The sequence below is a fragment of the Anser brachyrhynchus genome, assembly GCF_964034855.1.
Source record: "Anser brachyrhynchus genome assembly, chromosome: 3".
Taxonomy (NCBI): domain Eukaryota; kingdom Metazoa; phylum Chordata; class Aves; order Anseriformes; family Anatidae; genus Anser; species Anser brachyrhynchus.
In genome coordinates, this window is record NC_137696.1 from 22,099,838 (window position 1) to 22,113,305 (window position 13,468).

Below are 13,468 nucleotides of genomic sequence, written 5' to 3' on the forward strand. Positions count from 1 at the left end.
CCTCAGAAATCCGAGAGTTCAAACTGCATCTTATTGTCTTTATTGAGGTTCTTAGAAAGTAAAAGCAATAGTGATCTGCAAAAAAAATAGCATCTTGCACCAACAGAGTCCAAAAGCAGTCAAAACTACCCCTGTTATGCAAAGGAGGTACCAACCACAAAAAGAAGTATTTCACGTCACACAGCATGTCAATGGCAGAAGTGTCGATATACAACCCTTCTTCTGACTCTGCCTCCTCGTGTGATTCTCTCCTCCTTCCCACTCACTCTGTGCCACATTCACTGATGGAAGACCCAATATTGCAAGACAATTATGTTGGAAGTTAAAGAAGAATTTGATTGCTGTGACCACTCTTTGTAAAACACTGAAGTTCTTTGGCAAGAGGAAAACTAAATGCAAAATATTAACCAATACACTATTTTCACACCACAGTGATCACTTTGCATTCAGTGCCTGTTTTTCTGTACTTGATTTTATCTTTGTACAATAGTTTCCCATTTTCTTTAGAATGCCTGTTATAAAAAAAATAGCCTGGACTCCACTTGCAGCGGGCCACCAGCTCTTTCTCTTGGATACAGCCAGAACAATTCGACCACATCACAGATCCTACAGGACCAACAAGTGCAGATGATTCTCCTTCACTACATCTGACATAGTTTATAGCTTCTGAAAGCAGAGATATATAAGTCCTATCTGTGCTGTCACAGTGCATTTCTGAGCAGCCATGCTCATGCAGGGTAGTGACAACCATGAAGTTACTTGGCTGCTTCAGTCATAAATCACAATGCTCATGTAAACTAGACTTCAGTCTCAAAATGTGTTCCTTGCCTAAATATTTAAACACGTAAATAACTTCCAGCCATTTCAGCTTGCCATTTTAAGCTTTCTGACATTCATTGTTCAGAAGAAAAGAAAGGTCAGGCTTATCAAATCTGCATTTATACCTCCATGACATTTTTCTCCAACCAAATTTTTCTGAATTTGAAGAGCAAGAGAAATATAGCACATTTCATAACGGACCTTTCTTGAATTAGCACCGTGGTCTCAGCAGCCACATTGAGCAGTTCATCAGGAAACAGATGCTATGGTTGGGGGAAAGAAAGAGGTAAGAAAAGCAAGCAACTTAGATTGTTGTTTGCCATTAGGTATGTCACTTGTGACAAAAACTAGATGTCCCCTAGTCTCAGTACTTCAGTTTCTGGGTAACCCAAGTGGTTACTTTTATTAGATAGTAAAAAACAGAAATGTCCAGGTACAGCACTGAATTTGCTGCTGCTTGCGAAGAAAATTTGAAGTTGGATTCCCAAAACAGCGTCCCCCCAAATGAGTTAGCACTAATATAGTGAAAAGGTGGTATTTTCTTTACTATGACAAGACTCAATTAAATAAATTGTGAAATTTAAAAATGCTAAGTGCTGCTAATCTTCCCTCACTTTCTCTACTTTTTTGACTAATTCACAAACATTATCACAAACACAGATTATATTTCCTGTCATATAATGTTTGTGTGAGATGTGCAGTGAACCAAATGATGAGATTACGTTCGAATACAACCATCAGACAGTGCAAAACCACCTTTGATTTTGAAGTATGCTTCTGCATTTATATAATAAAGCACTAAAGTTTGCTAGCGCACTCCTTTGCTGTAGGTATTAAATCACTGTTTTTAAGAACGGGGAAATTAAAGCACAGCAAGATTGGAGAAAATATCTTTTAAAAATCTACTATAAATTTTCATCCACATAAAATAATTAACATAAACCGATACTCGTGTCCCTTTTGGTGTTCATTTACTGATATTTTACTGAATAAGCTTATGAATAAGAACATTTCTAAAAAAAATGAGCCGTGCCTAAAAGTAAATGACATTTGCAGAAAGAAAAAAAAAAAAGACCTGGAAATCATAAAAACATTTTGCCATAATCCTGACTCTCATAAAGCCTGACTCCTGTGGATGGACCAAGCCCAGGTTTCTGGAGAGCACCAGTGACTGGAAGGGAAGTGCTACAGACCTGAAATTTAGGGCAGGAAGGACTGGGAAAGATGCTCCTAAGCACGCTTAGGGTTCACTGTGATTTAGCAACTGGTAATTGGAACGCAGTACTCTGGTGCCTTGTGACTACCCAAGGGTAGAAGAAGAAAGCCTCAGTAACACTAATTCCTGTCTGGAGTAAACTCAAGTGCAAATCAGGCCTGTCCTTGAACCTGTGCTGGTAAAGCTGGCCCACAGGCCTAGGCAAAGCACAAATCCCCAGCAGAAAAGAAGAAAATGACTTGCACTGAAATGTAAGCCTTTCAGAAGCCCTACTGCAACGATTCAGACTTAATCACTGAATTTTGCCTCCAACTTATCAGGAGAGATCAGACCTCACCTCACATACAGTCAAGGAGGAGAGAAAAACAGACAGCGACTGGGAAGTGACTGAAGTCTTTCACCATTTTTCTGCTCTGTATTGCACAATTCCAAACTTTGTTCTTTGGAGGCAGAAAAAAAATGGGGGGGAAGGGAAGGGAAGGGAAGGGAAGGGAAGGGAAGGGAAGGGAAGGGAAGGGAAGGGAAGGGAAGGGAAGGGAAGGGAAGGGAAGGGAAGGGAAGGGAAGGGAAGGGAAGGGAAGGGAAGGGAAGGGAAGGGAAGGGAAGGGAAGGGAAGGGAAGGGAAGGGAAGGGAAGGGAAGGGAAGGGAAGGGAAGGGAAGGGAAGGGAGGGGAAGGGAAGGGAGGGGAAGGGAAGGGAGGGGAGGGGAGGGGAGGGGAGGGGAGGGGGAGGGGAGGGGAGGGGAGGGGAGGGGAAGGCCTTGGTCAAAAGCTGGTACCTCTGAAATATGTGAAAAAAATCTGTGGACTTTCCTACAGTCTGATTTCAGCTTGCAGCTCTGATTTTCATTTTCAAAATGTCCACTTTCAGAAACACATTTTCATCTAGTCTGAAGATCTTTCTAATCTTAGGTAAAGGGTTCCTCCTGTAAATAAGTTCAGGTGCGTGGTAGCACTACCCTAAAGATGAAAAGCCTAATTGCCTCAGCATTATAATAGCAGTGGTATGTAATGAATGTAGACAGTTTCAGGGAGAGTATGTGTTGCAAGTTAATATGATTTTAGATGAAGACCACAGTGCAGGAGTAATATTTCCCCTAGCTAGAGGATGAAGACTTATACACTGCTATTTAAAAAAAATATAATTGGAATGTTAAATCTATTTCATGAATGAAAGTACATTGACCTTTAGAAGGAGGAACGACTCATTTTCACCACTGTATGCCCCTTTTAACATACACTTCCCACATTTGCATATGTAAGTAGCAATTAGTTCTCAAGGGAAGTTATTTTATGGCCATTTCAGATTATTAAGCTTCCCAAGTAAGCTCGGAAGAAACATATTTAGCAATATTTGTGGCCTAGGTTCCCTGCAGTAAGTCATTTGGTTATCTGGGATGTTAACATGAAAAAACACAAGCACCTATGCAGGGCTAGGCTACCAGGGCTCTGGATTACTATGGAGACCTTGCAAGTGCAGAGCACTTCACCTGGACTAACCCAAGCCGATGCCTATCCAACATCCCACTACCTGTGGGATGAATCACGCAAGGGACAGTCAGTGCTGAGTCCTTTAACTGGCAGCTTCAATATAGGAACGTTTAGGATTTTTATTAAAGAAAGCTCTATAGCCTGTCCAGAGCAGACTCCACTAGAGACCCGCTGCGTGTTGACATCAGAAAGCAAACCCTCTAAGACCAAAACAAAAACTGGCCAGGACTCTTCTGACAAAAAGGCTTGCTAGCAGATTGGTTTCCCATGGGAATGTATTGATTTTGATTAAAATGATTTTGGAAAGTTTTCCTTGGAGGTAGGACAGAATTTCCAATCAAACCCAAAGACAATGACAGTAAAGTCACCAGCAACATGCTAGCTGGGAGGCTTACCTAATGTACGGGAGATCTGCAGCACTGTGACCCTCTCTGAGCTCGCCCCCCCGGTGTGCTTTAACCCAGCGGGCAGCTAAGCACCACACAGCCGCTCGCCCACCCTCCTGCCCCTCCCCACTCTGTGGGATGGTGGGGAGAATTGAAAAAAAGAGAAGGCTTGTGGGCTGAGATAAAGACTGTTTATTAGGACAGAAAATAAGGGAAAATAATAATAAAAGGGATAATATTATTACCAATAATAATGTGTACAAACAAGTGATGCACAATGCAACTGCTCACCACCCACTGACCGATGCCCAGCCTATCCCCGAGCAGCCGGTCCCCCCACCCCAGCCAGCCCCCCATATTAATTGTTCAGCATGATGCTATATGGGATGGAATACCCCTTTGGCCAGCTGGGGTCAGCTGTCCTGGGTCTGTTCCCTCCTAGCTCCTGCTGCACCCCCAGCCTGCCCGCTGGCAGGACAGTGTGAGAAGCTGAAAAGTCCTTGGCTTAGTGTAAGCACTGCTCTGCAACAATGTGATATCAACATTATTCTCATCCTAAATCCAAAACATAGCACCCTACCAGCTACTACGAGGAAAATTAACTCTATCCTAGCCAAAACCAGGACACCTCCCTTCCTGTGCATTAATTTGATTTTTGCTCCAGAGGAGCACTGTGGGAAGAAAGAGAAACCAATATTAAATCAAGAAGCATTTCCAAGAGAGGAAAACTCTCTCTTACCTAATTTTGAAAAGGCCAACATGACACAGAAATGGTAGATGGGCTGGGGACCACAGCTCCTGTAAAAGGAAGCTTTTTCTTGCAGGATGCCGCATTACATGAGGTTAAGTGTGCAAGAGAAATCTGGCATTGAGAGTATTTGCAGGAGAGCATTGTAGAAATTCTTGTGAACTTTGTCTATTAAACAACAGCACTCCAGTAAGAGTCTTTTACTAATTGTTCAGTAACACACTGAGACAAATTGCATTATGCTTTGTGCAAACGTGCTGTTAGAACAGAAATGGGTTCACTCCAGTTAAATATCTCTGAGCAAGTACCAGAGACAGTAACAGTTAAAGAGAATAAAGTATTATTTACAGGACTCTTTTGTAACCCTAAACTCAATGGGAATTCAGCTTCCTGAGTTTTTTTCTTATCCTAAATTGTAATTCAATCTCCATTCACATGGAGGATAATTTTGTGGAAAAAAAAATTAAACAAGGTAATTGCTTTTTTTCCTAGGAAATACTGCAATCCTGTGTAACAGAGAGCGAGAGAGTGCTAAGTATGTCAACGTAAGTAAAGCCTCTTTACGTTATTGATGGGGGGATTGTGTTGTTTGAAATCCATTTCCAATTAGCTTAAGCAATGAAGGAAAGGCTCAGTTGCCTTAGGAAAGGCTTTAGTTAAGCCCTATACAAATTAGCTGCAATAGTATTAATAATTACTGGAATCTGCACACTTATGGGCTAGTGGATGCTGCTCATGCTGTTACCACTGTGTCAGCATATTCTGTTGTGAGCAGGGCTATCTATATGGCGCAAATTTAACTATGGCAGTGACACATGGTGTTCACGTAAGCAGCACCTTCACAAAGCAGAAAGAATGGATTTTCAAACTCTTCAGTAACCCCATGCTACAAATCTAGTGCAAAGTCATACAGTAGTATAAACACACTAAGGTTTCATTGCTAACCAAGTGTCAGACAATTTGACAGTGCCACAACTTATGCATTTTAGCCTTGGTGCAGAATTCTGCAGGAAACTATGACTTTTGCAGATTATGAACAGCTGCTAGGAGAACTGCTGTGAATAGGTAGATGCAGTCCATATTCCTTCTGCTCCTCCTATTCCTGCATCCCCTGTGACTGACTTTGCATGACTGTATTGCAGTAAAAACAGCAGAGCCTTGTCTCCAACATGGTTTTACAGTGGTATAGGTAACCACTGTTATCTCTCAGCAAAAACATGCATTTCTTCCCAACAGTGAAGACAATAACCAGAGCCTGGGGGTTTACTGATGAACTTTGGTTAAAGCTCCATCTGTGTTGTTACAAGACCAAAACACCCATCAGTTCATAAGGATACCCTTCACCCAAGCTAAACATCACACCATCTTCCTCAAAGACGACAAATATACGCCCTCCAGCTCCCTTATTGCTAAAAGCACTAGGGTTGAGGTGGCATTAAAAGCTAAGGCTATCCTCACCACCGAAGATGGAGGAGATTTTTAAAGCAAAATGACTGCTACTCACAATAAATTCCCCAAAGAGAAAAAATAGCAGGTGAGTTTTGGTGTCTGTATTTTTTTTTCCTGTAACATAGCAAGGCAAGATCTACTGAAGGTAGGGAGCATTGGCCTCACCCAGACAACTTATGGCAGGTGGCATCTCTGCCTTACCCTGCCAAAATGAGCACAGAAAGAGCTAACCCAGGCATGTCACTTTTTGTCTGAAGTATAAGACTGGTTCACACAGAGCCTGCTTTAACAGCCTGCTTTGATTTTTGCTTCAGGTAATAAGGAATGAGATGGGCTCAATTTGCAGTTATTCAAATTGCTGATGGATCTTCTCAGTTGAGTATCAAAAAATCGGTTGTTCCAACTTCGTATTCATAGCCCAGTACTGAATTGTCTCACCTCTTGTGAGTTTACTTCTGTTTACTCTGTGGACCATTAAGTAGGCAGCTACTCAGGGACACACCATTGACTTCCACACAGCTTCATAAAAGCTACTTAACTCACTGTGACAAATTATTTGGTCCTGCAGACCTCTAGGTATTACAATCTTTTATTGGGACAGCCTGAATCAGAGCTTGTGTTAAAGGTGCAATGCATGCACAGAATGGAAATCTTCCTTGATCATTGGCCCAAATTAGAGACTTCACTTGATGTAATGGAGCTGCCCCATACCCTGACTGCAAATCACTGTCATCCAGAATCAAAAATCTAAGCCAGGGTTTCTCTTCAGAGAGGTGTCAATGATACATGAGCTTTCACAGATAAACAACTTCTTGTCATACTGTAGCTGATATAGTGTATGAATATCCTCTACGGTTTTAAAAGGGGTAGAAATTAACTCACTTCCAGCTTGTTATGGTTTAACCTGGCAGACAGCTGAACACCAGCCATTCACTCACTCCCCCACAGTGGGATAGGGGAGAAAGCTGAAAAGTGCAGGAATTTATGGGTTGAGATAAGTACAGTTTAATAAGAATGGGGAAAAAAAAGGAAAAAAAAACAGTAACATAAAGAATAAATAAATCAAGTGATGCACAACAGTCCCCAGGCAACAGCAGCCCCCCTCTGCCAACTTCCCCCAGTGTCTTTTTTTTATTGTTCAGCATGATGCCGTGTGATATGGAATGCCCCTTTGGCCAGGCATTTGGACACAGCTACATGAAACTCACCAGAAAACCTTTTTCTTGCATGTCTGTCTGTCACCCATTATGTTTTATGCTTAGAGAAGAGTAATAATATTGATAGCAATACCAAATAATATTACTGCATGTTTGATGGTCAATCTCAGCTGTAGAAATGTTTCTGTTCGCTGAGGTCTGCCTGCACATCATCTTGGAAATCACTTGCAGCACTCTGAGTAAAAAATATATCATCTTAAAAAGGGAAGTTTCAGACAACCTGTCCTTGCTCTCCTTAGACTAATGACACTTTCACCTCCGAGTCTCGATTGCGGTTGTCTGGCACAACGGACTGTTTGTACCGCATAAAACCCCCTCGGCGCTTTCTAAGCGGTCCTCCCGGCCCCGCAGCCCCCTCCGTACATTTCAGACGGGCAAAGCGCAGCAAGGACGAGCCGTACGGGCAAAACGCGGCTGCTCCGGAGGGTGGGGTGGGGGAGGCTGGGGCTGCGCCTCCCTCTCCCGCGGGGCTGAGGGTGAGCGGCACGGCGGAGCCGGACACGCGTGGCGCTGCGGGGCACGACGCAGTGCATGCAACGCAGGGCTCACCTGCCGCCGAGACGTGGAAGAGGAGGCGGGGGCGGGCGGCGCGGATGGCCGCCGAGAGCCCTCGCTCGCTGCCCGGCGCTGCACCGCGGCGCTCGGGCATCACCCGCACCCGGAGCCGCCCGGAGCCGGCGCGGAGCCACCAGGCGAAGAGCTCGGTGACGTTGAACTCCAGCTGGGCCCCGGCGGAGCCCGGCGGCGGCTCGGCGGCACAGCCGTCCCGCAGGCTGCCCTCGCCCACCTCCAGCACCAGCTGCTTGGCTCGCCGCGGCCGCCGCCCGGCTCCGGTGGGCCCGCCGGGGGAGGCGAGCGGCGAGGCCCGGGGCTGCCCTCCGCGGGCGGCGCGGAGCAGGGGCGCGCAGTCCAGCAGCAGGCGGCCCCGCGCCGCGGCGCGCCCGGGCGGCCCCGGCAGCAGCAGCTCCCGCACGTAGGTGCGGAACAGCGAGGGCACGACGAAGTCCACCGCCAGGTTCCTCCTCTGCAGCCGCGAGAGGCCGGGGCTCTCCCGCGGCCCCGCCGCCTCGGGGGCCAGGCTCAGGGCGAGGCTGGCGGCGGCCAGCAGGCGGGCCAGCAGCCCGCTGCCCGCCATCACCGGCCGGCGGCGCCCGGCCGTGCGCTGCGACCCCGCCGTGCCCGACGGCCTCGGAGCGGGGCCGGCCGTGCCGCCGGGGTGCCCGCGGTGCCCGCGCCTCCGCCGCCGCGCGAGCTTTGCCGGCTCCAACTACCCGCCACAACGCGGGCATTACCCGGCGGGCGCTGACGTCACGCCCGAGCCTGCCCGCCAGCAGCCAATGGCGGCCCCGGCAGCTGGCGTTATGCAAATGCGCGGGGGCGGGGCGCGGGAACGCTCATTGAGAAAAAAATGGCCGGGCGGCGCGCGGCGCCCCGCGGGGGTCCCCAGGTGCGGGCCCGGCGCGCTGCCCGCGGCAGGGCCCGGCAGGGGCAGGGCGGGAGCCGAGGCGGGCGCAGGCTCCCGAGCGCCGGGTGCTGTGGGGCTTTGGGGCTCCCGTTCTGCCTCCTCCCTCCTCCGCTTCCCCGCAGGCAGTGATGGGCAGAGCTGTTCGTTTTTCTCCCTGCCTTCCCTCTCTCTCTCCCGTTCCTTTCTTACCTCCTTAAAAACCGAGGTCCCCAGAGCAACCCTGGGTCTCTTTCCTCGGTAGGGAAAAAAATGAAAAGGAGAGGAGTGCAGAGGAAAAAATCCTACAGCACAAGGCATTTTAAAGAACTGAACAGAATTGTTCCATTTCAGAATGCAAACAACAGCTTTAAGAATGGTTCGTGCACCAATTTCCTTTTTTAAACCTATAATAAACAATGTGAAATCACTGTAATTACATTAGTGCTCTAGCTAATCATAACTCATTCATATTTCTGGAAGTTGCCTACACGAATTAATGACTTATTATTATCTCTTTAGTTTGATTCTTAATGCAGGTATATTTTTATAATCCAGGTACTTGAACTATATAATCATTAGAATGCAATTATTCTGTCAAGCAGTTATTCTTCTGCTTATACCAAATTAATGTTAATACACAGATATTCCGGAGCAGAACCCCGGTGTAATTCTTCCATAATTGTAGTGCTAAAGAATGTAATTGCAGGCACAATCCTAGACAAGAAACAAGATCTTTTCAGTACAGAAGAGCTGAAGAAGGTACTTCAGGGCAATCATCGCAGGAATAGTTCTGTACTACACTTCATACCAAAAAGCACTGCTGTGCCGTATTCAGCCTCGTACAGGTGTGCTAATTCAGAGCCCATCCAGGATGACAGTGTTTTCCCAACTCACGCTAATGGGCTGTGTACATGCCTTCTCTTCTCCACAGCTCTTCTTGTTTTAAAATTCATTAAATTCACTTGCTCAATATGTGAACCTACTTCATTCACTTTTAAGTTTTAGTAAAACTTTGGGGTTTGATCTTCCTTTTCTCAGAAGAGCAAGATGACTGGAAAAATACTGGAATACATACAAGTGTTCTGTGGCACAAAATCCAACACAGAAGTATTTTGAATTAAGATGTGTATTTCTATTCTTTTGACTGTTCTTATTAGAAAATGTTAAATGGACTGAGTTCACCATGGTCTTTGCATTCAGCCTCTTCTTTTACTCTAGTGGATAGTCATATTAGCACGTACATTCATGGATTGAGAACTAAGTCCTGCCTTCTTCACCAAATTATTTTGGACTGTCACCTTCCTCTGTCTGAGTATTGTATGCTAGCGAGTCTCTCACAAAGAGGGATGAAAATTAGTGCAGAAAATGTCAAGTTAGGCACAGAAAATGTTCTAAAAATCTCTTTAAACAGTTTATCGTAGGCTGTTTTCCTGCTTTCACAGATCTGATTTCCATCATATGAGGTTGCTACTGTAGAACTTCTGCAGTTTTCACTTCTTAGTATTTTCCTCTCAGATTCAACCAGTTTGAACCTAACGCTTAGCTCATTTCAGTGAACGGTATGTCTCTCATTGACTTGAACAGACCACACAGGACACAGTTCAGGTTTTAACTCAGCTGCTAGAAGCAGTAATTGGATTGATTCCTTTATCCCCAATATCCTGCTGAAATAGGCCATACCTGTCATGGCAGCTAGCAGACTGTTATTTAACAGTCCCAAGGAAATCAGGTAACACAAATGTATGTAGATTTTTCCACTGTATGCCCTTGTTTTATTGCCACGAAACACAAGAAGGTTAGAGCTGAAAGCTAAAATGAAGAGGCATCTTTATTAATAGACATTAAATGAAATAGAAACAGATGTTAATACATTGAAAAAGTGAAAATGGACCCATTAATGAAGAGAGGCAAAGAAATCAATGAGGGATCTCCCGTGGTTGTGTTGCTGGGCTGCCTTTTATCTTCCTTTCTAAATTCTCTCTTTAAATTAAGAAGAGTGGAAATTTGGGAAAAATTAAAAGTCTGGTCAATACAACTGGTAATGAGGGACAGGTAAGAAAATACTTTGCACAATTCTGTGGCAGGCTGGGATTAGCCCTGGACATTATGCATCCCAGTTTTTTAATTTAGCTAACGAATTGACTATGTCACTGGCAATTAATTTTGAAAAGCAGAAGAAATCTAAGGATGTCTCAAAGGATGAGGGTGGGGGGAGATTAAATACAGTACTAGTCTTTGGAGAAAAAAAAAAGTCACATTGGTAGGTGTCTACATTTCAGCACCAGCAAAACAGTAAAAAAGAATAAGCCAGACAGGGTACTTTGGTGGATGCATAGGAGTGTGCAAACTGAGAGTGTGAGACCCCTGGAAGACGTTTTCTTCCAAGGAAAGACTTGCAAACCTCAAACACTGCAAATTTGTACCAGGATAATGGTATTAATTGTTAGGGTTCAAACTGAAATTGTGTAGACATTGGAAAAGGTGCAGAAAAAGATACATCCACATTCTAGTAAACCTCTGCCAGAACTTCATGTGAAATATTAGTAGGGTAATACCAGAGCTGGGTAATATCACGTGGCCTCAAAATTAATCAGAGGAATTAGAAAACTGCATTAGCATTGGAAACTGCAGTAGCATGAGTGGAAGATGGGTATATAATAGACTGAGCAAGAATAAGCAATAGCTTTGTTTTAACCTTTCTGCTAATACTGATAATGTAAACAGTACCAACTCTTCAGGCAACACTGCCTTGGAAAACCTTCACTCAGAAAAAAATGGAGTATCATAATTTGAACAGGACCATTAAAGTGTCAGAAAAGCAAAAGGAGAGAAATATTGTTGAGGAGCTAAGCCAACTATCAACAAGGAAATGGTATTTAAGAACAACGTGTTTCAGCTAGACTCTGGGAAGAAATAGCTACTACTGAGTATAAGCACTCCTATACAGACACTGTTTATCCGTCCCTCCTACCACGGAGTTCCCATCCAAGTCATCGGTTTTCTTTACTCTGGGCATGTATTAGATCTAAGGTGTAGTGGCAAGGTCACAAAACAAATTGTCTGTACACAACAAACTTTTCAAAGAGAGAGATGAAGACTGGGACTGGTTTTGGACATGTCAGGACAGCAGGAAGAACTGACAGTGGGATATAGCAATGTACATCTTGTTTGGGACTGTCTGAGAGGAGACCTACGGAGAAGCAGCATAGTCCCTCTGTGGTCTTGCTGCTTAAGCCTGCTGGGATGAACTGAATGAGAGACGTGTTAGACCAACAGAGTCCAATCAACGGCCCAACTTCACTGAGATAGATCTTTCCTCACTAGGTTTTGGCAGAACAATTGTTCATCAGTTTGCATCTGATTTATGACAGGCACAGACCTATGTCCTTACTCTCTGCCGTGCTACCCACAGTCCCAAGCTCTTTCATCCAGAGTTTGTGATTGAGGGGCCAGATATGACACCATATAAATCTCAACTGTATTGCCTTAGTGAAGCTACTTTGCATTTACACTAATGAGACAGAAAGTACATTGACTTCTGCTCATTACTTTGTAGTTACTCTGGCTCCTTGAGACAAAGGCAGTGAATCAACAATGCCCATTCTTCCATTCACCGCTCCGCATAAGCTACCTGCCCTTTGGCTGTTGAGTGTTTCTTACTAGCCTTTCATTTACTGAGATAAAGCATAACAGCCTCTTTTATTACACTCTTTTTTTTTTTTTTTTCTCCCTCATCCCGTCAATTAGTGTTTGCATTTTAACAGAGATCCTGCCTGAAACCATCTGGCTGCTAATGTCACAATTAGTGTTTCTTTCTCTTGGACCAATTATAGGTGATAATGTTACTATTTGACAGCGTTTGTGTCCTAATTGAGAGCCTGATTGCAAATTGGGTGCTCAATTCCAGCCAAACTGCTGCTTTTTCATAAGGTTTCCTCCAGTCACAGCTTTTTACACATCCCTGGGATTAAACATGGAAAATACAAGTAGATGAGTCATCACTTGTATGAAATATTTTCTCACCTTCATAAAGATTCATCTCATCTTTTATTGAATACTCGAAGCATTTTTTTCTTATTTGGCGAGAATTTTTATCAAGGAAAGAGCATGCCATAGATATGAGGAGTATGGAGCAGGATGGAGCTTCTGAATGACAAGTTTAATCCATCACTTAATGCCCACACTGTCAAGTGTCAGCCATGAGCCCCCGATGGTTAATATCAACCAACGGCAGGTGCATCAATACAACAGCTTTGCCCATTAAGTTAAACAAACAAATCAATGCTGAAAATGTGTCAGGTTATAAAATGGGAAAAAACACCCTATAAAGAAGGTTCTGGGATAAAAATAGAGTAAGATGAATTACTGTGTTTATAATAGGGGAAAATGCCATTCTCAATTTGAAAGAAAAAGAAAAAGAGAGGGAGGGGGGAGGGAGGGAGGGAGGGAGGGAGGGAGGGAGGAAGGGGGAGGGGGGAGGGAGGGAGGAAGGAAGGAAGGAGTGAGAGAAGAGAAAGAGAAAGAAAAGAGAAAGAGAGAGAGAGAGAGAGAGAGAGAAAGGAGAGAGAAAAAGAGAAAGAAAGAAAAAGAGAAAGAAAGAGAAAGAGAAAGAAAGAAAGAAAGAGAAAGAAAGAGAAAGAAAGAGAAAAAGAGAAAGAGAAAGAGAAAGAGAAAGAGAAAGAGAAAGAGAAAGAGAAAG

The 13,468-nt window shown here is 44.4% G+C and overlaps 1 protein-coding gene across 7 annotated transcripts in view; it reads right to left on the reverse strand.

The window, feature by feature from the left end:
* The window catches only part of ALK (ALK receptor tyrosine kinase), a 309,718-nt gene extending 296,592 nt beyond the window's left edge, over positions 1-13,126 (reverse strand). For 5 of the 7 annotated variants that reach the window (XR_013949459.1, XM_080587583.1, XM_080587580.1 and 2 more), the window contains exon 1: positions 7,875-13,124. Coding sequence is in view for 5 of the 7 variants with exons in the window: in XM_080587583.1 (XP_080443709.1) it covers positions 7,875-8,460 (586 nt within the window). In the remaining 2 variants the exon portion in view is untranslated. Of the gene's footprint in view, positions 1-1,020; positions 2,381-7,874 lie in introns of those variants that run through there. The other 2 variants (XM_080587582.1, XM_080587585.1) reach the window with 2 other exon arrangements.
* Positions 13,127-13,468: the final 342 nt, after the last annotated feature.